The 24361-nt window shown below is 58.0% G+C and overlaps 3 protein-coding genes and 1 long non-coding RNA gene across 10 annotated transcripts; 3 read left to right on the top strand and 1 right to left on the bottom strand.

Annotated features, from left to right (window-relative positions):
* The first annotated feature begins 1019 nt into the window (after positions 1-1019).
* On the top strand, positions 1020-10687 carry PAFAH2 (platelet activating factor acetylhydrolase 2). 6 transcript variants are annotated; one of them, XR_011804854.1, is made up of 13 exons: positions 1035-1099; positions 2064-2162; positions 2317-2467; positions 2683-2779; positions 2870-2938; positions 3088-3202; positions 3654-3767; positions 3921-4012; positions 4098-4268; positions 4386-4534; positions 7262-7478; positions 8530-8789; positions 9433-10687. XR_011804854.1 is itself a non-coding variant. In XM_038167200.2 (11 exons), exons 2-11 carry the CDS (start codon positions 2073-2075, stop codon positions 4948-4950), a joined length of 1143 nt encoding a protein of 380 aa, XP_038023128.2. In that variant the 5' UTR covers positions 1020-1067; positions 2064-2072; the 3' UTR covers positions 4951-5175. The 6 variants fall into 6 exon arrangements, 4 of the variants coding, with proteins under 4 accessions (XP_038023128.2, XP_038023126.2, XP_038023125.2 ...); XR_011804853.1 differs by having other exon boundaries at positions 8032-8789; XM_038167200.2 differs by lacking the exons at positions 7262-7478; positions 8530-8789; positions 9433-10687 and adding an exon at positions 4856-5175 and having other exon boundaries at positions 1020-1067.
* Positions 8783-14837, bottom strand: LOC139999404 (uncharacterized). The gene is made up of 3 exons (XR_011804855.1): positions 14721-14837; positions 10852-11082; positions 8783-8995 (listed from the first exon to the last, which is right to left on the bottom strand). It is a non-coding gene; the product is annotated as an uncharacterized lncRNA (long non-coding RNA).
* Positions 14838-15083: 246 nt separating this feature from the next.
* STMN1 (stathmin 1) lies at positions 15084-18844 on the top strand. Its single transcript, XM_027443845.3, has 5 exons — positions 15084-15172; positions 16181-16250; positions 16964-17136; positions 17827-18018; positions 18345-18844. Exons 2-5 carry the CDS (start codon positions 16238-16240, stop codon positions 18411-18413), a joined length of 447 nt encoding a protein of 148 aa, XP_027299646.1. The 5' UTR covers positions 15084-15172; positions 16181-16237; the 3' UTR covers positions 18414-18844.
* A 2091-nt stretch (positions 18845-20935) lies between these two features.
* Positions 20936-24264, top strand: PAQR7 (progestin and adipoQ receptor family member 7). 2 transcript variants are annotated; one of them, XM_038167202.2, is made up of 3 exons: positions 20936-21137; positions 21931-22154; positions 22919-24264. In XM_038167202.2, the coding sequence occupies exon 3, from the start codon at positions 22958-22960 to the stop codon at positions 23996-23998; it is 1041 nt and encodes a 346-aa protein (XP_038023130.1). In that variant the 5' UTR covers positions 20936-21137; positions 21931-22154; positions 22919-22957; the 3' UTR covers positions 23999-24264. The 2 variants fall into 2 exon arrangements, with proteins under 2 accessions (XP_038023130.1, XP_038023129.1); XM_038167201.2 differs by lacking the exon at positions 21931-22154 and having other exon boundaries at positions 20940-21137.
* The last annotated feature ends 97 nt before the right edge of the window (positions 24265-24361 follow it).

Raw genomic sequence — 24361 nt, 5'->3', positions numbered from 1 at the left:
CTCATTTCAATGGAAACCCAGGGACACGCGTGGGACGCGGGGAGGGTCCCGAGAGGGGCTGGCTCCCACGCGGGACAATGGGGGCGACCCTGGGGACAGGCGCGGTGACACCCCCGGAGCCCACCCGTGCCTCAGTTTCCCCCGGGGAGGAACCGAGCGCAGCGGGAGCCCCGCGTGGGCTGCGTGGGCAGGAGCTTGGCGGGGCTTTTGGGTGGATTTAGGGGGTTTTAGGGGGTTTTAGGGTATTTTTAACCCAGGCTTTGGCTCTTTGCCCGGCCCAGGGCACAGCTCGGCCCCGCGGCGAGTTTTAATCCCCAGGGGATTGCGGCGGGGGGGGGGGGTGGAGGGGGGGGGAGGGAGCCAGAGCACGGAGAGGGGGGGGAGGAGCGGGACCCACGCGTGGGGGGCGTGGGGGGAGCGTGGGGACCCTGGGGGGGGGGCGTGGGGACCGTGGGGACCGTCCCAGCCCCGGCTGCAGGGCGGGCAGGGCACGGCAACCCCACAGGTTGGGGGGACTGGGGGTGAGTGGGGCACTGGGAGCACTGGTTTTGTACTGGTTTTGTACTGGGAGCTCTGGTTTTGTACTGGTTTTGTACTGGGAGCTCTGGTTTTGCGCTGGGAGTTCTGGTTTTGTACCGGTTTTGCACTGGAAGCTATGCTTTTGTACTGGTTTTGCACTGGGAGCTCTGGTTTTGCACTGGATTTACACTGGGAGTTCTGGTTTTGCACTGGGAGCTCCGGTTTTGCACTGGGAGCTCTGGTTTTGCACTGGGTTTGCACTGTGAGTTCTGGTTTCCCACTGGGAGATCCGGTTTTGCACTGGGAGCTCTGGTTTTGCACTGGTTTCCCACTGGGAGCTCCGGTTTTGCACTGGGAGCTCTGGTTTTCCACTGGTGGCACCGGGAGCTCCGGTTTTGCACAGGGAGCTCTGGTTTTGCACTGGTTTTGCACTGGGAGCTCTGGTTTTGCACTGGGAGCACTGGGCACTGTGTCCCGCACTGGTGGCTACTGGGAGCTGTAGTCCCCGCCCACGCGTGGCACTGGGAGCTGTAGTACTGGGAGCACTGGTGTGTGCTGGGAGCTGTGTCCCCCTGCACTGGTGACCGTGGGGAGTGCTGGGGGGGTACTGGGGGATACTGGTGCAGGGGGGGATGCTGGAGCTGGGGGGCACAGAGGGAAACTGGGAGCTCAGGGGGCTGTGGGAGGGGCACTGGGAGCCAGAGGAGGAACTGGGACAGGGGTCACTGGGAGTTACTGGGGCAGTGGGAGTTATGGGGGGGCACTGGGAGCCAGGGGGGGATACTGGGAGCTATAGGAGGGCACTGGGAGCTATTGGGGGGGGGGGCACTGGGATCAGTGGGGGCGCAGTGGTAGCTATGGGGAGTACTGGGAGTTATGGGGGAGTACTGGGAGCTCTGGGGGGCACTGGGAGCAATGGGGGGGGGTACTGGGAGCTGTGGGGGATACTGGGAATTATGGGGGGGTACTGGGAGCTATAGGGGGGGCACTGGGAGATATGGGGGGCACTGGGAACTCCGGGGGGCACTGGGAGCACTGGGAGCGCCCTGGGCTTTGCACTGGTAACTGGGAGCACTGGGGGGAGCCCTGGGAGCTGCAGGCAGGGCTGTGCAATGCGGGGGGGAGGAGGGGGGGGGTTGCAAGGCATGCTGGGAGCTGTAGTCCCCAGCCAGGGGCATGCTGGGAGCTGTAGTTCTGCGGGGGGGGGATGGGGACAGGGCTGTGCCCCCCATGTCCCCCCCCCCATGTCCCCAGGGGTGTCCCCAGGGGGCTCTGAGCCCCCCCAGCCCCACGCTGCCCTCTTGCTCACGCTCCCCTTGTAGGGCCCGGCCAGGCTGTGGGGTGGGACGGGGACGGGGATGGGGGCAGCGGGGGGCAAATGGGGCAGGGGACGGGTTAAAAACCCTCAGCCCCATTGGGAATGGGGCCAGAACCCCCCCATAGCAGCACCCCGGCGGTTTCGGTGATGGGGAGGTGCTGGGGGAAAGGGGGAGGCTGAGCGGGGTTCGGGGTGCGGGACACGGCCCCTGACCCATTGCCTGCAGCCAGGGGCCATGGGGGGGGAGCAGTCGCTGGCGCTGCCCCCGGGAAAGGGACCCCACGGCGTGGGCTGCGTGGACGTCATGGTGGGACACACACGGCAGGTACGGGACGGGGATGGGGACAGGGATGGGGACAGGGATGGGGACGGGGACGAGCAGCCTGAGCTCGCCAAGGATGTCCCACGTCTGTGAGGGGCGCAGGGCACAGCCCCCAGTGTCCCCACGCTGTCCCCCCCCTGTCCCCTCTGTCCCCCAGGGGCTCTTCCTCCGCCTCTTCTACCCCTGTGAGCCCCGGGTGGGGGCCGAGCGGCCCCGCTGGATCCCCCGCTACGAGTACAGCCGGGGCCTGGCCCAATTCCGCGGCCGCAGCCCCCGCTGGGGCGCTCCCCTGCTCCACGTCGCCTTCGGTAAGGGGGCACCCGGCACCCCGACCCCAGCCCGGGTGCCACCCGTGCCCTGGGACCCCACTCCTTTTGGGATTTGAGGCCACAAACCCCATCCCCAAGGGGATGCGGGGAGGGTGCTGCGGGTGGTGACGGGGCCGAGCGGGGTCCCGCTGTGGGATCAGCACCCCGCTGCCCGTCCCCCCCGTTTTTTTGGGGGTCTCTTCTCTTCCCCGCAGGCTCCTGTAGGGTGCCGGTGAGCTGGAAGGGGCCCTTCAAACCCCGCAGCGGCGGCTACCCGCTGGTCATCTTCTCCCACGGCCTGGGGGCTTTTCGGTAGGAGGACGGGCTGGGGTTGGGATTTAGGGCTGGAGCCGGGACGGGGACCCCAAGTGGGAGCCCTGACCCCATTGGGACCCTTCACAGCACCCTGTACTCGTCCATCTGCACGGAGCTGGCGTCCTGGGGCTTTGTGGTGGCGGCGCTGGAGCACAGGTTGGCACCCAGACCCCGCTGCTGAGCGGGTCCGGCGGTCCCAGGAGGGAAATGACCCCGCTGGTGCCCCCACCGGGGGTCTGGATATGGGGCAGGGGTAAGGCAGGGGGTGCTGCCCCCCCCATATACCCCCTGCCCTCCCCCTGCAGGGACGGCTCAGCCTCGGCCACGTATTTTTGCGCGGCGGAGAGCGGGCAGGAGGAGTGGATCCAGCACCAGCGGCTGCCCCCGGGGCAGAAGGAGTTTTATTTTCGGAACATGCAGGTACTGGGGGGGCTGGGGGGGGCTGTGGGTGCTGCTTCCCAGCCCGTTTGCTTCACATCCACCCCATTTCCCAGCATGGGGCACGGACAAGGGAAATAGTCCCCTGGAAAAACGACCCCACGAGCTCGTGCTCATGCTGAAATTCTGTGTTGAAAGGGAACAATAAATCCAGCAGAGATGATTATTTTTATAAATATAGCAGAGGCTCGGCCGAAGGGCAGCGTGACCCCGGCACGGCTCAGCACTGAGGGATTTTGGGGGCTTTTGGTTATTTCCAGCGGTCCGTGGTAGCAGACGGAGTGAATCAGAGAGAAAAAGGAAAAAACACCCCAAAAAAATTCACCGCAGCCCTGAAGGAAGAGCCTGGGGGGGACACTGGGGAAAGCAGCAGGGTGAGGACCCCGCCCGTAATTAGCAGGGGGTTAATTGCCCGGGGTAATTCTCGCTGCAGGTTCATCAGCGAGCCAACGAGTGCGTGCGGGCGCTGCGGCTCTTCCAGGCCGTGCGCGGCGGTCGGCCCGTCCCCAACGTCCTGCACCCGGACTTCGACCTCTCCGTGCTGAAGGTGCCCGGAGCTGGGGGAGCACCTGGGGGGCTTCATCGGGCTGGGGGTTTGTGCCCCTCCTGGGTACCCCTTGCAGGCAGGATCAGCTCACGGTTCATGGGGCTTTTCCTGGGGGTGTGTGCGGAGCCACGCCGGGTCACCTTTTTTTTGCAGGACGGCGTTGATCTGGGCAAAGTGGCCGTCATGGGGCATTCGTTCGGGGGGGTGACGGCCGTGCTGGCCTTGGTGAAGGAGCCCAGCTTCAGGTGAGCGGCTCCGGGGATGCTCCCGAGGGGTTGGGGGGGGGCCGGGGGCTGCCCGAGGCCAGTGCTGTGTGTCCGTGCCGGGTAGGTGCGCGGTGGCTCTGGACGCCTGGATGTTCCCCCTGGAGAACACGCTGTACCCGGAGGTGCCCAGGCCCGTGCTCTTCATCAACGCCGAGAAGTTCCAGACGCCGGAAAGCATCGCCAAAATGAAGAGGCTGAGCTCCAGGAACAGCCAGACGAGGATCATAACCGTGCTGTGAGTCGGGGCTGGGGGCAGGCACCTGGTGATCGCCCCCTACCCCAAAAGGAGCAGCGAGGAGCCGGCCGGGAGCAGGAGCAGCCCTGCCACGCTCCCTTCCCTTCCCTTCCGCAGGGGGTCCGTGCACCACAGCCAAACCGACTTCGCCTTCCTCACCGGGAAGCTCGTCAGGCGGATCTTCAATGTGGGGGGCACCCTCGACCCCCACAAGGGCCTGGACATCGTCAGCCGGGCGGCTCTGGCCTTCCTGCAGAGGCACCTCGGTACGGTGCGGGTATGGGGATGTTGGATGGGGTTCGGGAGGGCACGAGGGCCCCCAGCCTGCAGGGCTGCCTCCATGGGGTTGGTTTGGGGCTTCCCATCCCATGTGGCCGTGACCCACGTGGCTCCTGTCCTCCTGTGGCCGAGGCTCTGGCACCCCACAGGGTTGGGGGTCACCGGTTGGGAAATTTTGGGGTCTCCCCTTTCCTTAAGGCAAAGCTTCGCTGCACAAAGCAAGGCACCCGGTGGCTGCTCCTCTTTTAGACGTGGGGCCGGGCTGGGAGCTGCCACAGTGACCCCGTGCCCGGCTCTGCCCCACACAGACCTGAAGGAGGATTTTGATCGCTGGGAGCACCTCCTGGACGGCGTTGGTGACTCGGTGGTGCCAGCAGCACCTCCCTGCCGCTCCAACCTCTAACCCCGGGCACCAGGGAATCATCTGCTCGTAGCCAGCACGAGGACGTTTGGAAGCCGGCCCCGAAGAGCAGGAGGGCCCCTGGGGACAGCAGGGCCTGGGGACTGCGTGTGTGGGACGTGGCCGTGGTGCTCGCCAGGAGTGCCAGGAAATCCCTCCTGGCCCCAGGGCTGCGGTGGGGCAGCGAGGGCTGAGGAGCTCGGGGAATAAAACCCCAAGGGACGAGGACTTGGGATCCTTGGGGTGGCACGCGTGGGGCTCAGGGGCACACGTGGCAGGGGCAGGGTTGGGGATGGAGCAAGCGGGGCCACAAGAACCAGAGTGAGGACGCAGCGAAAGGGCTCCGAGCATGGAGGCGAGGCAGATCTGACCGGGAAGCTGAGCTGGTTGCTGGCTTCAAGCGCAAAATTTGGGGAGGGGAAAGGGGGGAAGAAAGTGGTTTTAAGGAAACATTCTGGAAGCAGCCCAGAAGCCTCTACAACCAGCAATACCGGAGCCGTGAGCACAGGGGCTGCTTTTTTAGGAGGATCTGGTCCTCAGCTGTCCCGAAGCAGCCCGGTGGCACGGTGGCTGCTGGTTTAGGGCCCCGCAGACCCTCCCCAGATTTCCGTATGGGCTCTGTGCTGCAGGACGTGCTGCCTCGGCAGCTGCTGGCACCGGCGGGGTGGTGGCACGCCAGCTGCCCGTCCTTTGTCCCCCGCTGCCACAGCTCGTGGGACCCTACAGGAGCGAGGTGTCCTTGGGTTCGGGGGCCTGAGCTGCTCCTCGCCCGGTGCCAGCAAACCCCAGGGCCCTGGGGGAAGCAGGGAATGGGGCAGCAGGGTCCTTCCCTGCCCCGATGTGACAGCCGCGTCCCCTCCTCGCCGTCTCCTCTTAATCGAGGGCTGGGGATGCTCTGGGGTGGTGAGGGGAAGGGGTGAGGGCAGAGGACGGATCTCCTGTGCTCCTCCTGTGGCACAAAGGGCCGACACGGACAGGACCAGAAGCTACCGGTGCTTTTGAGGCTTTTGAGGCTTCCAGAGATATTTTTAACTGATTTACAGCCTCTGGTGCTGGGAGCAGCGGGACCGTGCTGCTGAGGGTGGGGTGGGGACGCTCAAGGTTGATTCCTGCGATAATTTGGGGTGGAGGGACAGAGCCCATCAGGAGGGGGCCGTGCTTCTGCATCCTGTCCAACAGCGAGAGGCAGCAACTGGGGCCCTGTCCCCAGCTCTCTTCTTGCCCAGAAGAGGAACGAGGAGAGATGGGAAGAGCCCTGGTGTTGCTGTGGCTGCTCCATCGTCCCCTCTGAGCTCCCCTGAGCTCAGCTGCTGTGGGATCCCTCTCCCAGCACCCCCTGACCCCACTGCCATGCGGTGGAGACCTCTGCCCTGCTTCCCAGCTCGCTCGCTTTGCTTCGCTGGGGCTGGCCAGAAAGGTTTTGTTTTGTTTTTTTTTGTTTTATTTTGGCAGGAGGCAGCAGTTCAAGGTTAGCCTGGGCTGCCAGCTGCCCCACTGACCCTCCCTTATCAGCTCTGGGTCAGCCTGACCCTACAGAGCGGGGCTGAACGTGACAGAGCTGGGTTTTAATCTGTGGGGTCCCGCTGGCTGTGGGGTTTTGGGGTTGTGCTGGTTAGGGGGGGGACAGCTGGTCCTGGAGCTCTGCTCTGGGAAGGGCTCGCCTGCAGCCAAGCGCCTCGGTGCGTCTCACTGGCTTTCCTGCTCAAACCGGTGCCTTTAAAAATAAATTCGAAACAAAACAACAACAAAAAACCCCAGCTGCCCATTTGTATTCCCCTCACAGCTGTGCTCGCAGCCTGGCTGGGGTGTGAACGAACAAATTCCTCTTCCCCACGCCTCGCCGCAGCGCAACCTCCGCTCGCCGACCTGCTGCGGCTCCGCGGGCTCGGGGCTCACAGCCGGCAGCACCGAGCGGGCGTGCGGCTCCCAGCAGCTCGGAGGTGGCTGCCTCCCCTCCATCCTCCTCTCCAACCTCCCCAGCCCCTGCTCCCTGCGGCTTCCTCCTTGCCGGGGAGCCCCTCGCAGCTGCAGGACCCTCCCAGCCCGTGCGTGCAGGCAGCGAGGTGCAGGGAGGTGCAGCAGTGTGCAGCGAGCAGCCCCAGCCTGCCGCAGCGTTTGCTGCTCCTCAGACAACCTCGTTTACTCCACCGAAGCTCCCCGGTTGATTTAATTAATGCAAATTGAGACTTGCGTTGAAACCTCCTTTTAATTACCATAGCGATTGCTGGAGCTGGTTTATTGTTGTTGGGTTTTTGTGTGTGTGTGTGTGTTTTGTTTTGGTTTGGTTTTTAATTTTTTTTCTCGTGTTTTTAAGGGACAAGGCCTGGATTCCCAATGGCTTCCCGAGGTGTGCAGCCCTGCAGCTCCATGTGTGCCGGCGAGCCCCGTGTGAGCTCTGGGTGAGGAGCTCGGTGCCCGGCTGTGGCACCAGCCCCGAGGAGCAGCCAGGACGTGGATGCAGCTCTCGCCCCAATCCTAACCCAAACCCAGCAGCACCCACTTGAGCAGAATTCCTGGGATTCCGTCGCTTGGTGAGTACGTGCTGGCTTTTGTGTCGATTTTTTTTTTTTTTCTATGGGAAACCAGAACTTGGCTCCACACGAAGTTGGTAGGAGACACCCAGCTCGGCAGCACGTTGTCACCCAGCTTCCAGGCCACCTCGGGCTGCAAACCCCGGATGCTGGCAGCCACGAGGGCTTCGCCTCAAATTTTGTCACCTTTCTGAGCACCAGCTCCTCCTGCTCTGGGTGGCACAGCGGGGCCAGGGCACACTCTGGTACCCTGTTGTGTTGCTCGCTGAGCTCCTCGGGCCACCAAAATGCAAAGCTGCGGGCACAGCAGGCTCCCAACCAGCTGCATTTGGAGCATTTTGAGGGGATAAATGTGTTTTTTTGACAGTTTGCACTCTGCAGCAGGAGCCCTGTTTCAGGCTGCAGCAGGACAAGAGACGATCCCTGATTAACAGGAGGGAAAGGACTGGGGGAAACTGAGGCACGGGAGGAGGGAAGGGGCTGGGTGGGGTCTCTCTAGTTTTGGGATACCCCAAAACACATCGCAGGGATCATTTTTGGTCATTTACCCCAGGTTTAGGAGGAAGCCCAGGCTGAGCTCAGCTCCGTGGATACTGGCACGTGCTTTGCACCTGTGCACGGTGGTGGGGGAGAGCAGGGGGCTGTGCGAGGTGGGACAGGGACCCCAAATGCCCCCTCCTCCCTTTTTAACCCCTGCCAGCACCCGTCCTGGCTGACACGGGGGGCACCAGACCCCCAGCTCAGCAGCTTCAGGATCCTTTCGTCCCCTCGAGTCGCCAGCCGCCCTCTGACAACGTTCATCACACGAGGCCTGGGCTGGGTTTGGGGCTTTTTATTTTTAATTAAATGAAGCACAGAGGGCAGCAATCACAACACCAGCGTGTCCCTGGAGGTGTTGATTTCAGCGCCCGGCAGCAGGTCGCTGGTTTATTGCCCAAAATGTGTGCTTTCCCCCATGAAGGGCTGCCTTTGTTTGCCCGTGGTGGATGTGCCCGGTCTTTTTTCTTTTAATACACACAAATATTGATCCATTATGGACTGAAATTAGCAGGGGGAAAAGAGATCAACCAGCACCGAGCAAAACGTGAAGCTCAGGTATTGTTTCCCTGAGACTGGAGGCAGCCAGCAGGATGGAGCAGGAATTAACCCATGTGGATGCAGAACCACGGGAGGAGCTGGGAGGGGAGCTGCTGCTTGTCCTGGAGGCACCGGGATCTGCAAATGAAGCTCTGCTCCGCGTGGCCAGGAGGTCGGAAGGTGCTGATAACCCCCCTGTCTTGGTTCCGTGGCTCACGCAGCCCGTGGGAGGAGGTGTGTGGTGTTGTATTGGTGGTGTCTGACCCAGATCTCGCCCACAATTTGTGCTTCCACTGCGGGACAAATACCTGTGGGTTCCCCGAGTGTGGCTGCACGGAGGGGGGATGCTTCAAATCCTGCCTTTTGTTCCAAATCTGACCTTGCCCTGCCCGTCTGAAGGAAGTCAGGCACCTGAGAATTGCAAATCCACCTGCAGATCCCTGCAAAAAAAAATAAGAATTATTTCCAAACGTGCACTTGGGGAGGGCAGGCTGGGCCTGGGGGGTCGTGCCAAGCCCATTCCTCTTGGTTTTTGACCCCGGGGAAGCCGTACTCCTTTAAGAGGGTTTCCATCCCTCAGCTCCTCCCATCCTGACACTTCCAAGCCACATCTTGTCTCGAAAGGGTGGCAGTATTTTTAACTATATCACGCCAGGGATGTATTAATAGCACAATGCGCTCGCCGAGCTTCTGCGAGAGCTGAGCCCATATTTTACATTCAAGGAACTAATTAGGAGCGAGGGAATAATTAGTGCTACACCCGGCTTTCCTTCCCAGCCCCCCCCCTTCATTTGCAAAGAGCTAAAGCAAATGTCTTTGCTGGAATCTTCTGTCGCTCTTGAATATTTTATGGCTTCCCTGTGCGTTGCTGTTGCAGGTGGCTGTCAGAGCCGTGCTGCCTCCCCTGCTCCATCCCAGCTGAAGCGGCTGACTCTGGCACTTCGGAGACGTAATTAGTGCCTCTCACGTTGGCTCCTGTGCAAAAACCCGGCTGTAAAGCCCTCCTTAGTGCCTCTCACCCAGCCCCTCGCCGTGGCTGGGTGGTGCAGCTCGGTTATTTTGGAGCCCTGGGCTGTGCAGAGGCTTCGTGGAGTGGCAAAGTTCTCGGCACTCCATATGGGAAGCGCGGAGACGGCGCCGCGGGTGGGAGCAGGAGGGGAAAGCGGCGAGGATGCTGAGAGCAAGGAGGGGGAAGCCAGGCGAGGAGACCTCCAGGCCAGCTTTCCCTGCGTGTTTCTGGGTGTTGTGGGGCTGAGACCACGTGTAGGGCACCTCTCCTATCGGGCAGGTTGCTCCCAGGACCCCACAAGTGCCTCTGGGGATCTGCTGGTGGCACGAAGGAAACCAGCGGCTCCAAAATGCTCCCCGCTGCAGGGAGCGGCAGCTCTCCCCGGCGCGAAGTCTCCGGTCTCTAATAATAGTCGGGCTCGTGCTGAAGCCTTTCCCTCGCTCTTGCCTCTCCCCAGCCATCTGTTTTCAAGAAACTTGTGGAATTCGAGCCGCTGAGATCTCATCCATATTTACCGGCGGGGCAGGGAGCGGCTTGCAGAGCCGGGAGCTGGGATGGGAGACGAGGCCGAGGTCTGGAAGGGCTTCGATTGCACAAAGCCCCATTTTCTGAGGAAACAAAGAGGGAAAAACACGCCAGGAGAGCGGGCAGTGCTCCTCTGTGCCCCGGCTGAGCCGCCTGGGAGGAAGGCTCCGACAGCCACGGGGCTGCACCCGGGGTTCAGGTGCCCACGAGCCTCTGCCAAACCTTCAGGGTCTGTCACCGTCCCCATGTGCTGGGGGATGGTTTGCAAGGACAGCAAAGTGCTCGTGGAGCCTCTGGCATTAGTATATTAGGAGCTTATCATAATTTTCCACCCTCTTTAGAGCCTTGTAGCTCCCATCACCATAGTATGTGGGTATCGTGTGGTTCTGTCGTGTGTTAAGAGCTGAGGGTGATGTCTCAGGGTTATATTGCCCCAATTTCAGAGCAATTAATTTATATTTCCATCTCTCTTGCTGCAGGCGCAATTGCCATCTGTGGCGAGTGCTTTTACTTGTCTTTTCTACTTGCCTTTTACTTGTCTCAGTTTATGGAGGACTTAAGTGGGTTCGAGTGAATTTCTCGAAGAGCAAACCTGCAACGGGAGCCAGGTGCCCTGCCTGATGTGAAAAAATTAAATCATTTCCAACAGCACACTGGCAAGTGCGACTTTTTTTTTTTCCGAAGGGCACATTTTCCTAATGGTGTATCTCAGCATAAATACAGCGTCAGCCTGAACCCCACCAGTAAGCAAACACCAATTACCTTACGCACTCCTTGCCCAGGGGAGAGCTTTCACGGCGAGGCAGACACTCCCTGAAAGTCGTGTTTTACTCTTCATTTCCACGGGCTCCTGGGCTGCACGTGGGCTGAGACGTGTTGGTACCTGATGATCAGGGAGAGCTCTGCAGCCACCAATTTTTCCTGCAGGACGTTTCCTCCAGGCAGCAGCACCACGCTGAGGGGAGGAAGATCTGCCGGAGGTGAACACAAAGCCTGAAAAACACGGACAGGAAAAAACCTTGCGGCCCCTCTCTCTACCTCTGAGGGCAATTTTCTTTTCAATTACCATCTCCTCTAGCAGGTTATTTATTATGGAAGTGTGGCTATGGCTGGCGCAGGTCAGTGTATTGGATTTCTGGCTTTAAATTGAACTTTACCAACGCAGAGCCAGTTACCAGGCTCGGAGAGGCACTTGCTGCTCGTGTCACTTACAAAGGCGCTTTACAACCTCCTCTGCCTAACAAACAAGCTGTCAGCCCGTCCACCGTGGGTGCTTCAGGGTGGCAATTTTATACTCAGAAAGTGCACTTCCTTATTAGAGATTAAATATTTTTGCAAGTTAAAAGAGCTGCCGTGGGCTGAGTCGTCGCCTAATTCTGTCAGTCTCTTTGTGGGGTCTTGCGATAAGCACGTCAGAGGAGACTCTTTAATCTTCGTGCTAAATCTGATCGCGCCACGGCCTAAATTCACACGTACGAGGAGTCCTTGGGATGAGACCTTGATTCATCTGCTTCTCTGGGAGCAGAACGTGTTGAGATGAAGCCGAGGGGTCTCACACTTCGTCTGTGCCAGGAGCGAGCTCCACTTGAGCTGGCAGCGAGCAGTTGCTGTGACCAGCACGAGGGCAGCGATTTTATGCAGGTGCACTGATCACTGGCAGCCACAGACCCTGAGAACAACTCAAATCCCCAGTCTGTAAAGCCTTCGCCCCTTCCCACCATGAGAATATGTCCTGCAGGTTCTGCTGTGGTCCGTTAGTGTCCCAAGATGCACAAATTGGTCTGATTCATCTGGCTGATCTGGTTAGATTTGGGCTTCAAACAGCCTTTTTTGGGGGGGGGAGGGTTAAATGGTGGCATTTTGAAGGAAATTTCTCATCATGATGCTTGTTCTTTTTTTTTTTGGAAAAACTGGAATTAGAGCAAAAAGCTCTTCTTGGTGATGAGGAGCCCAGGAGACAAAAGCTGCTGCAGCCACACGCTGCTAGGCTTGCCGAAAGGAGTCTGTTTAGAATCCCAGTAAAAGTGTTGATAAACACAAATCAAATGCAAATTGAATAAAAGCCTTTCATATACTCCATTCTCATTGAGATCCGACGAAAATAAATTCCACACAAACAAGCGGGTCTTATGAAATGTTCCAAAAATAAAAACCCTCCTGCAATGAGGCCAAAAATGAGATCGTCTCCGTGCATTTCCAGCTGCTAAGGGCTGTAATTCCTCTTTGTATTATAGCAGTGCTCAAAGATTTTGGCTTAAATTGAAACCAGTGGTGGCAGGTGTTGTGAAGAGGTTAGTAAAGAGTCTCCGTGTAAGCAACACGGAACAGAAAATGTCAGAGCTGAGGACAGATCCCAAATCTGATTCCCAGCACATTGCCTCTTACATATGAGAGCTCTTATCTGAAATAAATGATTTTGGCTGTAATGCTGGTCTGCAAAGGAAGGTAAGTTACATTCACGTCTTTCTCTCTCTCTCTCTCTCTCTCTCTTTTTTCTTTCCTTTTTTTTTTTTTTCCTTTCCTGTGAAGAGCCCAGGAAATAAGATGGAAAGTGCTGAGAACAGCCCCTGCACGACTGCAGTTATAGCTCAGTCTGCATCTCTTCTTCAGAAGCTGAAAATGATGTTTCATCATCATCTCTCCAGGGGATGAGGAGTGACTAAAGGCAGTCACAGGTACCAAACAAAAAGCCCCAAGCCCAGGAAGCTTTATTTCCTTTGGGAAATCCTGAGATCATCCCAGGATAAGCTCACTGATTTTACTAAAAAGCGTTAATATTAAAGCATCCAACAGGCTGTTGATCCACATGGACGCTAATTAATGAATGATAAAGCAAAACACAAGCTGATGACACGATCTCTTGGCTTCTTTGTCTTCCAGCACCATTTAATGCAATTTAATCCAAGCACTCAAGATGTTTCACTTAAAAACACGTGTTGTGTGTGATAGCAACGCGTATACTGCTGGGTTTTGAGCCAGGAACCCTGTAAATGTACCAGGCGTGATCCTGAATGGCCAAGCAAGCAAACCATTTTGTATCTGAAGCCCCCTCCACCCTACAAAAGCTCCACCATGCTGCTGGAAAATGGCTCTTCCCATGCCCAGCCAGCCACTCCGACAGCAACCTCTCCCAATTCTAGCAGCTCGGCGGCTGGATGTGGTTTCCATGGAAATAGACGTCAGATCAGCAAAAAACAGGGCAAGTGTTTAAAATAATCTCTGTTTTGAAAGCTTCATATATTCCTGTCACAATATTAACCTTCCTTAAGGTAGGGTTTTTTATTTTTTTGGGTGCAAAATCCGTGGTTTTGAGATTGTGCACGAGAAGGGTGGGTCCCCTCGGAAAAGTCCTTTCTTTGGTATTTTGGGTACAAAGACTGTGCTGCTGGGCTCGTGTTGCAGCAGAAGATTTGTGCTTTTCTCTGGCCATCTGCCTTTTATGTGTATTGACTCTTGGTGTTAACTCAAGCGACTGCAGCACGAGAACTACCGCAGCAATCGTACACGAGTGATTTGTACAGAACATGCAAAAAATGCAGCCAGTTCGTTTAAAACCCATTTGCGAGCACGCCACTTATCTATGCGTGGTAATGGCGTTATCTCGGGAAGGGAACCGCTCATAATGCAGCCCATAGGACAAGGGAGGGTCCTCTATATGCAGCCATTGCACATTATGTATCATGGAAATTGTGTTTTGAAGACAATTGTGGCTTTTCTGGACCTGCTGGTGTCACCTCATAGGAGAGGGTGGCCTGGTGGCCACCCAAAATCATCATTCGTTTGGGTGGCCACCCAAAAATGTCCCCCAAAATGTCATTGCAGGGGCTGTGGGGCCAATGCATTGCCAGACCCAGACTCTGTGGGGTCAGCCTGTGGTGGCTGCAGCCTGGAGGTGAGCAAAGGTATGCAGTGGTCATCTTGGTGATGACCAAGAGACCCGAAATGACCATGGCCATGAGGTGACCAAGGCTCCTCAGGTGGCCATGGCTCTGCAGCGACCAAGGGCCCTCAGGTGGCTGTCACCTTGAGGTAGCCATGGCCCTGAATAAAGTGTTCCTGAGGTAGGTGGCCGTCCCTGAGGAGTAAGTGGCCATCTCTGAGGTAAGTGTTCCTGAGGTGGGTGGCCATTCCTGAAGTAAGTGGCCATCTCTGAGGTAGATGGCCATCCTTGAAGTGTAAGTGGCCATCCTTGAGGTACAGGTGGCCATCCCTGAGGCATTAAGTGGCCATCCCTGAGGTAGGTGGCCGTCCCTGAGGTGTAAGTGGCCATCTGCGAGCTAAGTGTTCCTGAGGTAGGTGGCTATCCCTGAGGTATAGGTGGCCATCCCTGAGGCATAAGTGGCCATTCCTGAGGTATAACTGGCCATCCATAAGGTAAGTGTTCGTGAGGTGTAAGTGGCCATCCCTGAGGCAGGCGACCATCCCTGAGGTACAGGTAGCCATTCTTGATATAAATGTTCCTGAGGTGTAGGTCACTATCCCTGAGGTATCGGTGGCCATTCCTGAGGCGTAAGCGGCCATCCCTGAGGCAGGTGACCACCCCTGAGGTATAGGTAGCCATCCCTGAGGTACAAGTGGCCATCCCTGAGGCAGGTGGCACTGAGGAGAGCGTCCATCCCTGTGGCACCCACCCCGTCACAGCTACATCCCCCGAGGGCCCCCGCTCCTCCCCGGCAGCGGTGTGGCAGACAAAGGGAGTCCCCCCGCCCTCGAGGAGCGGCAGGAAGACTCCCCGCAGAGCCGCGCACCCCCCGAGCCACCCCGCGGAGCCGCCGCGCTCCTCTCCGCGACCCCGCACCCTCCCCACCGGCCGCCATCGGCCCTCGGGGGGTCGCCGCCCCGCCCCTCCGCGAACTACAACTCCCGGCATGCAGCGGGCGGCGGGGAGCGGGGCGCGAGCCCCCCAGCCTCGCCCTGCTTCCCCCCCCCCCCACTCCCCACTCCCCTCCCGCGGCGGGCGGCACGTGCCGCCGCGTTCGGCCAATAGGGGCGGGGCGGGGCGGGTCACGTGCCTTTGTTTGGCGCTTTTGTGCGCGGCGGGGCGGGCGGGAGCGGAGTGGGGCGGGAGCGGCGGAGCGGGCAGGTGGGTGCGCGCTGCTCCTGCTGCTGAGGGGGCCCGGCGGTGGTCGGTGGCGGCGGCGCTGGGCCGAGGCGGTGATGAGAACGGCCGCTGGGCCGCCGAGGGGGGGTCGTAGCGGGGAGCGGAGTCGGCGGGAGGGCGCTGAGGGCGGGTGTCAGGGCGAGGGGAGGCGGCGCGGGGGGCTCTGAGGGGTTCTGAGGGGCCGTGAGGGGCTCTGAGGGGGGCTTGGGGTCGTCGGTTGTGCCCGTGAGGGGGGCCGGGGGTTGCGTGTGGGGTCCGTGAGGGGGTGACGAGGAGCCGGGGGGCAGCGGGAGACAATGGGCGGGGGTCCCATTGTCCCGCCGTGGGCTCGGAGGGGGGGGGGGGGGAGCCGCCCTGATGGCGGCTGAGGAGAAAGGCGGCGGCGGCGGCGCCCCCTCCCCTCCCTCCCTGACAGGACCCCGCCATTGTCAGTGGGGAGGGGGCGGGGCGGGGCCGCTCCCCCGGGGGGCGGCTGTGGGGAGAGGGGAGGAGGGGGGGGGGCCGTGAGGGGAGGGGAGGGGGCGCCGGGGGGTGCCCGGATGTTGCCGTTGGCCCCGCCCCCTCCCCGAGCCCCCCGCCCGCGCGCGCGCGCTCCCCCTCCCCTCCCTCTCCCCCCCCCCCACCCGCCCCTCTCCGGCCGTTTGAATTCGGTGCGGTTGGCGGGGCGCGTGCCGGGGGGGCGGGGCCTCCGCCCCAACGCGCCGCTCTCATTGGCTGGCTCCGGGCGGCCGCGGGGAGGGGAGGGGACGAGGCGGGCAGCCGGGTCCTAGCGCCGCCCGCGCTGCCTGCGGTGGGCGCAGCCCCGCCGGGCGCTGATCGCATCGGGGGCAGCGCCGCTCCCAGCCGACCGCAGCAGCCCCCGCCGGCTCCTAATTAGCGGGTGCAGTCACCTCTCGGCCCCTTTGGGGCTTTTTTCCATTGCTGTGGGGCGCTGGGGGGGAATGGCAGCCGTGTGCCTGCTGCTCAGAGCCCTGTCTCTTTGTTACGCAGGAGTCCAGCTGTCGGAGGTCTCTTGGAGCAGGCTGCGGGAGGAGAATCGCCTCGGTCATGGCTACTTCTGGTACGTGGCATCGTGTGCACAAAGCGATTTTCCTCCCCGCCTCCTAATTTCCTATGTAATTGTTGTGCTGTGTTAAATTAACTGTTGTCGCCAGGCTTTTCTCCCCTCTCTAGGCTGCTTTGCAGAAGCTGTTAGAGCAGCGCGTGTGGAAACAGAACCAAAAGCCATCCCAAACTAGGCTGGTAGCAGATGGGCTTCGATTCATCTGCACGCCATCTGCTCACTTAACAGAACCGACTGTCAGCGAGACATCTTGGTGATCAGAACTGGTGTGCTGCTGCAGCTGAAGCCATACGGGGCTGACATGGCTGTGCCCCTGTGGAGGTGTTTAAATAGCAGGCAGCTAGCTTAGGTGTTTCTCAGAGAAAGCCTTCTATGTTAGGTCTGAAGAAGAGATTTAAAATACTCACCTCTTAACTTCTCATTGAAGAAAGAATGTTTTTTTTCATTTGGAAGTACGCTATGCTTGTTTGTGTGCGTCTGGATATTAAAAGCTAAAATCAAGTGTCAGGCACTTGAGTAATGTATCCAGGCAAAAAATAAAACTGTCCACTGTGTTTTTGAGAGGTGCTGCTGTGTAGAACAGAGCTATCTGCTCCAATGCACCTGTAGCCTTAAGGGAGTTTGGAGGTATTCAGGTCTTGAAGACTGCTGTTCCAGTTAGCGAAGTCCATTTCATGGCTTCAAATCCCATTTCTTTTTCATGTTCCTAGATATACAAGTGAAGGAACTGGAAAAGCGTGCCTCTGGGCAGGCATTTGAGCTGATACTCAGTCCCCGCTCAAAAGAAGCAGTCCCAGAATTCCCTCTTTCTCCCCCAAAGAAGAAGGATCTGTCATTGGAAGAAATCCAGAAGAAGTTGGAAGCAGCAGAAGAGAGACGTAAGGTAGGTTTGCAGTAACAGGTTAAAGTGAATTCTGCTTGATTAGTGTGTGGGGTTTTCTTAGATTTGTGTTGTGTAAGACAAATGGTGAGTGGCTTGCGTTATGGTAAAGGGAATAGTAATTGAGATTGTTAGAATCTTGGGCTCTCAGGGAGATTTATTCCCCAAGTTATTTTGAATGGCCAATTAAACTGGGGAGATAACTGAGAGGTGATGGTCTTTCAGAAAGAAGCTGTCCTGGTCTCTATTTATAATGTCATGAAAGATTCACGTTCTCCTGAAAAACCTAGCGGTGAATCTATAATTAGAAAGCTTGTGGATGCAGCATCTTGATGTAAGATCTTGCTGATGTAAGATCTCCAGTGTGACTGGAATCAGTAACTCACTGTTCTGAGAAGCCAGAGTCTTCTAGGAAAGATCAATAGGTATTAAAGTAAAAATCAGTGTACAATTCTGGGATAAATCCCACTTAAAGATTTGTGAGCAATGACACAGATTTGCTTTCCTGTGTCACTAGTAGTGGTGAAATACAGGCTATGGAGGTGGAGCAGGTACTGGGGGGCTTTGTACTGCATCAAGAATTCATGCAGATTCCAATTAAAGTGGCAGAAAAACCTCTGAGGAATTGCAGGCACCTGGATTGTAGCTGTGCAGTTCTTTAATGTCCAGAATGTGTCCGGTCTGTTTTGTCAGTCTCATGAAGCAGAAGTCCTGAAGCAGCTAGCTGAGAAGAGGGAGCATGAAAAAGAAGTGCTTCAGAAAGCCATTGAAGAGAACAACAACTTCAGCAAAATGGCAGAGGAGAAGCTGACCCACAAAATGGAAGCCAACAAAGAGAACCGTGAGGCACAAATGGCTGCTAAACTGGAACGCTTGAGGGAGAAGGTAGGTGTTGAGTCGTGGTTGGGAAGGAACGTGCCAGTGCTCCTCATTTACAAACCAGTTAGAGACCAGTAAACGGCCGTGTGAGGAGACTGGTACGAGTAGACGCCTCCCTGGGCGTTCTGTGGGTCCAGTCTCAAAAGAAGATCTTTAGATCTGTGGGAGATCTTGTAGAAATCCTCCTCGTGGGGGAGGAGGGCGGATGGGGTTAGAGCAGGCTGCTCACTTCCTCTCAAGCCTTTCTCAAGGTGCTGCAGGTGTGAGCTGGGGCTGGCGTTCAGGCGGGGGCGCGCTCTGCGGCTCACTGCTCCCCTGCTGTTGGCTTTCAGGACAAGCACATTGAAGAGGTTCGAAAGAACAAAGAAGGCAAAGACCCTGGTGAGGCCGAAACCGACTGACTTCGTTCTGGAAACTGACACTCTCCCCCTCCTCTAAATATCCAAAGACTGTACTGGCCAGTGGTTTTACTTTTTGGTTTTGTTTTTTAAGTTTCTAGAAACTGATGTAGAACTGTAAAGTTAGATCCAAACTGTACGCTTTCTTTGGGGGCTAGAGGGGAGACCTTCCATGTTTCACTTTTTCTAAAGTGTTGTCTTTCCAGTGTAGCTATCTTCTTGTTGCATCCTTTTCTACTCCAGAGCACTCGCTCCTGGGTTGATGGCTAGTACTGTATCAGCTCTGTAAGACATTTGTGAAAGGAATATGTAGTAAACTGTTCCATGCTCAATATGTTACACTTCAAAAAAAAAAAATAATAATCTGACTCTGTCCCAGTCTTCTAAAATACTGCTGTAACTGAGTGACTAAATAAAGCTGCACAGTGCTGTTACCATGAGAATCATTTCTGGCACTGACCTGAGGAAGAATTGGTTGGCCGATGCATACAACAGGCATCCTTAGCCAGCGCTGACCCAAAAATCTGTAACAGCATTTCTCCTTGCACCCATGGGCGTGCTGTGTAACTGTCTCTTCCCAGAGCACGCTCATTGTCTCGCTTGTACAGTGGGAGCTTTGTTTGGACACCTCAGCCCTTGTCAGCTGTGGGGTGTTTTTGTTCAAAGGGTTCAGAGCCACCTCCCTTCAGATGCTGGTGCCTCGACAAACGAGTCCTTGTTGCCACATGACTCCGAGCTGACCCGCTTATTTTTTTGGTAAGGGTTTCTGGAAGATAACTTGTGCTGTTGAATCGGGATCTGTGTACCCCTTGCTGCAGTGTCACAGGGTGAGAGCCACATCCACCAACAGAAAATGCTGCTGAAGATAGAATTTGGTGTCTGCTGCAGATGTGGGATAAAAAAACTGTGCCCTGGGGCGAGTCTGGAGATAAGGCCTGCCCGCAGAGATGCATGCCGTGCTTGTTTTTCTGGGAAGTGAAACGTACAACTGTACTTGTGCTGTGAGTAAAGATGCTTTTAGGTGGCGCATTGCTGTATTGTACGCTTGCCTTAAAAACAAAAAAAAACAAACACCCTTCCTGTAAGATCAACACAGGGTCTGGCGTGTCCACGAGTACCCATGCAGCTTGGCAGTGAAGGCGAGGTTGCCATGGGTGAGTATAAAGAGCTGTAATGAATGAAGTGTGTAACTTCCTGAGCTGAAATAATTGGCAGTAATGATCACCTTCCCTCGGAGCAGGGGGCTTGTTGCCTCTCAGCTCCTTGTGCTGTCCAGCACTGAGCTCTGCTCCCTCTCCTTGCTCATGGGGCTGCTTCTGCTCTGTGCCCAGAGCTCCTGGCACTGACCACACACTGGACATCGATATTCTGAGGAGGGAAAACCTGGTAGGGATATTTTTAAAGGGGCTAATTGAGTCCTGGATCACTCCCCGGCACTCTGGGGCTTGCCAAGGAGGGAGGCTTGCTTCGGAAAGCTCTCGGGTATCGTGCTTGGTGCTTTGAAAAATGCAACAAAAAGGGGAGGGGGAGAAAAAAGGTGGGGAATAGGGTGACACAAAGCCAGGCTGCACAGATGGGGTGGCCAAGCTCTTGCTTAAAGAACTTTCCAGCACTGTGCTGCACACTTGGAGGCAGGAAGGGCTGTACTTGTGCCTGCTCAGAAGCCCCCAGCTGCAGGGGGAGCAGCAGGCTCGGTGCTTTCAGTGGCACAGGGGTGGGGGCTGCAATGAGCTCAGTGTGGGGGGAAAAAGACCTCAGGCGTTACAGACCTGCCTCTGAAAGAAGGTGAGCGGCTCTGGCACTGTGTGGTGAGGCTGCTGCTCAGAATCATTCCCATCTTTATGTGTGAGAGCTCACTGAAACCCAAAAATCTCTGCCTTAACATGGTTGCCTGGTGCTCGAGCGAAGTCCTAGCAGCCCAAATGCTGCACGCTCCCCCCTTCCTTCCAAGGACGAGAAGGATGCCAAAACCCAACCGCTATGAAGAGCAGGAAGGCATTAAATACGCTTCTTTGACTTGCCAGAGCTGTCACACGGCTGCCTGGGGCCTTCTGTTCCCTGCAGTTCTGCTTTTTCTGCGCCTTCGTGTGCGAAATGGAGCCCGAGGCGTGGGGCTGGGGCCTCGGCAGGGGGATGGGGAGGGGGATGCACATCCTGGGGGGAAAAAGGGGTAAAGGAAAGGCCCTGCCCTGGTGCAGGAAATAAAAAAAAGAGGAAAATTTCTCTGCCTGATGGGGAGAACCTGCCTGAACAATGCCCGCGGTGACAGCAGGGCTGCAGCTTCCTCCTTCCTTCAGCGCCGCGCTGCAGCGAGCTGCACCAACAGCCCCTTGTAAGGGAGTAAAGCCGATACCCCCACCAATTCCCACCGCCAAAAGGCATCAAAAAACCCCCCAAAACCCCAATTCCCACCCCCACCCCCATAAAAACCAAGGTTTTGCTTGCATGGAGCCCTCCCCCCTCCCCTTCCTGCGGGCATCCTCCGCTCCCCCGGCCCTGCCGAGGCCCCGGGGGCGGCTCCCGGTGCCCAGCGCTGGCTGCGGGTCCCCCCCCGGTACCGAGCAGCCCCCGAAGTCCTCCCCAAATTCCCCCCCCGGGGGGGGTGCGGCAGCTCCGAGCCCCGGTGCGGGGCGGGCCCGGCGCTGGGGGCGGCGGCTGCGGAGGCTGGGAGGGAGCCGGGGCTCCGCGACCTCCGCAGGGCAGCGCGGCCGCAGCGGGGCTCTGCAGGTGCCTTTGGGGGGTACCGGGGACAAACGGGGACAGCTCCGGGCTGGGGGCACCGGGAGGGGGCGGTGGGATTGGGGGAGGCTCAGCCGAAAGGGGGCATCGCCCCCCCCGGGTGCCTGCCGGAGGTTGGAGGCTGGAGGGAAGGGGGAGGGGGGGGCCCGGTGCTGAGCCGGGTTTCGGAGCTTTGGGTTGGGGCTCCGGGGGGCTGCAGGGGCTGGGGGTGAGGCCCCGAGGGAGGCTCGGTTTGGGGAGGGGAAGGGGGGACACGGGACGGATGCTGCGGAAATGTGCCGCAGGAAATCCCGGGTGCGACAGAGGTGGGGGGGGGGGGGGGTGCTGGAGGCCGCTACGAGCAGGGTTTGGGGTGCCCAGCGCTGCCCCGGCCCTACACGAGCATCCCTTAAAGCTTCGTGTCCTGGAAGAGCTTTGGAGGAGCAAACCTGGTCCTTGGGAGGGCCCCAAACGGCCTCCAAAGCCTCCCCTGCCTCCTCCTGCCTGGATCCTGCTGCCTGTGCCCCAAAATCTCCCCGGGGGCACCTTTCCCGTGGGATCCGTCACAAACCGAAGGTCCCCACGCACTGCGGTGCCCCCATCTCGCATTAGAGCTGCTCTCGCCCACATCTGCCCCAGTGGGACCCGAGGCTGCTCTGGACCTCCCCACGGCACCCACACCATCACGGGGGGGGCTTGGGTCAAGGGGGAGCCTCCTCACCCAGGCAAGGTGGGAAAAGAGCACTCGAGAGGGGAGCCAAGCGGCAAAAAGCTGATTTTTATCCCTATTTGTGCTCCTCAGACAGGCGTGGGTTAGGGACCTCTCTGCTCTGCTGCGATGAGGAAATTCTGGAGCGTACAAAATACGAAGCAGTCCCACTCCCTCCTCCTCCGTTTCCAAACTTTGAAAAGCTTTTCCTGTCTGAGCCGTGCCTGAAATGACTGAACTTGCCAGGAGTTAAGGCTGTAAATCAGCACCAGGGCAGGAATTTGGCTGTTTTCCCCCACTTGTCTGAGCAGGAGCAGGTAAATGGGCGTGGGGGAGCTCACCTCCAGCGAGTTCTTTTCTGTGAGCCTTTAAGGCCACCATGCAAGGGCAGAGCGGGGCTGCCTTTATCTCGGCAAGGACAGCAGCTTCAAAAGCATAAATATAGGAAGCTTGCTCGGGAAGATTACGCTGCTGGATGTCAGTGATGCAACCGGATAAACTCACTCAGGCTGCATTGTTTTCGTGTAAAGTCATACGGCAAACGCAGAGCTGAAAACAGACGGTGAAAACCTCAATCAGATTACGGCCCTGCTCCGTTACTTCATCCCCCGAGGCAGCTCCTCCTCAGGTAGGGCAGGGTGCCCGGCCGGAGCCTCCAGCAGGGATTCTGCAGGCGGCTGGCAAGGGAAGGTCGGGGCCGCTCCTGCTGCGGGAAGTTTGCTCAGGATGTTGTAGGAACAGAACATCCCGAACCCCTGGGAAGGGCCGAGCTGAGCTTAGGAGCTGGTGTATCCTGGTGCGTTAATTATTTTGTTGATTAACCCCGTGCTGGTGTCCTCTGCCTCTCCAGTCTTCCAGACTGTCGCCTGCCTGGGGGACTCCAGCAGGGCTTAAGTATCACATCAGCCTCCTTCATATCGCTATTTTTGGGGACTCTCTTGTTTCAGCTACTCTCTAGTCATGCAGGATTTTACATGTTAAAATAATAATAATAAAAAAAAGCATTCAAACAGCCCCTGTTGCTGAGTTTGGTGAAGCTGCCATTAAACCCCACAGCAAAACTTTCTTTTTTGTCCCGAAGGTTGTGCCGGGTGGCGGTGAACTGGACTTTGGCAGTGTCATGGCAACGGCCGTCCCTGAAAAGCTCAGCCGCCTCTTCGTCAACGTGCGGCAGGTCCCTCAGCTGCTGGCCCCGCTCTCCCCCTCCACTGTCAGCAGTGCCGAGGTGCCGAAGGTCTTCTGGAAGCCCTACATCCACACCGGCTACCGGCCGGTGCACCAGACCTGGCGCTATTACTTCTCCACGCTCTTCCAGCAGCACAACGAAGCCATCAACGTCTGGACCCACCTGGTGGCCGCCCTCATCCTCCTGCTGCGGTTCCAGCAGCTCTCGCAGAGGGTGGATTTTGGGCAGGACCCGCACTCCCAGCCCCTCCTCATCATCATCGTGGCGTCCATCACCTACCTGACCTTCAGCACCCTCGCGCACCTCCTGCAGGCCAAATCCGAGTTCTGGCACTACAGCTTCTTCTTCATGGACTACGTGGGGGTGGCCGTCTACCAGTACGGCAGCGCGCTGGGGCACTACTACTACGCCATCGAGCCCAGCTGGCACGAGAAGGTCAAGGGCTTTTACATGCCCGGGGCCGTCCTGCTGGCGTGGCTGTCCTGTGCCGGCTCCTGCTACGCCAAATTCCGCTACCACCAGTCCGCCCACGTGCTGGGCAGGCTGTGCCAGGAGATGCCCTCGGGTCTGGCCTACGTGCTGGACATCAGCCCCGTGGTGCACCGCATCTACACCGCCCCGCCGGCTGAGCACGCGGACCCGGCGCTGCTGTATCACAAGTGCCAGGTCTTGTTTTTCCTCATCGGCGCCTTTTTTTTCTCCCACCCCTACCCGGAGAAGTTGTTCCCTGGGAAGTGCCATTTCTTCGGGCAGAGCCACCAGATCTTCCACGTCTGCCTGGTGCTCTGCACGCTGGCGCAGATCGAGGCGGTGGTGCTGGACTACGAGTCCCGGCGGCACATCTACTCCTCCCTGCACGGTGACCTGGCTCACAACTTCTCTGCCCTGTGCCTCTTCACCGTGACCTGCTCGGTCCTCACGGCCACGTTCATGGCCCGCAAGGTGCAGAACAAGCTGAGCTTCAAAGAAGATTAGGAGCCCCACGGGAGAAGCTGGGGCGCTCGCCCGCGGGCCTGAGCAGTTCCTCTGCAGCTGGTTGCAGCGATGCCGTGGCAAAGGCCACAGAGATGGAGGAGAAGAGGAATGAGACGCTTTGCGAGCTGTTTCTGGGCACTGCTCTGGTTAGGGAGGGGGAATTAGAGCTGCTCTTCGTGCTTTTTTTAATTCACAGTTAATCCCAGCTTGTTCTCAAAATGGTACACTGGTTTCGTTCAAAGCCTGAATAAACAGCTGGAACAAAACACTGGTGGTGGTGCAGCCCTGTGCCTTCGCGGATGGGAGCTGGGAAAGGTTCTGGGATGTTCCTGAAGCTTGGGGCAAAAAGTCAGGAGCTGCCGA

Source organism: Anas platyrhynchos, chromosome 24 (genome assembly GCF_047663525.1).
Source record: "Anas platyrhynchos isolate ZD024472 breed Pekin duck chromosome 24, IASCAAS_PekinDuck_T2T, whole genome shotgun sequence".
In the NCBI taxonomy this organism is placed as follows: domain Eukaryota; kingdom Metazoa; phylum Chordata; class Aves; order Anseriformes; family Anatidae; genus Anas; species Anas platyrhynchos.
Note: the sequence above shows the minus strand (reverse complement) of the source record. Positions and strands in the feature narration are given on the sequence as shown.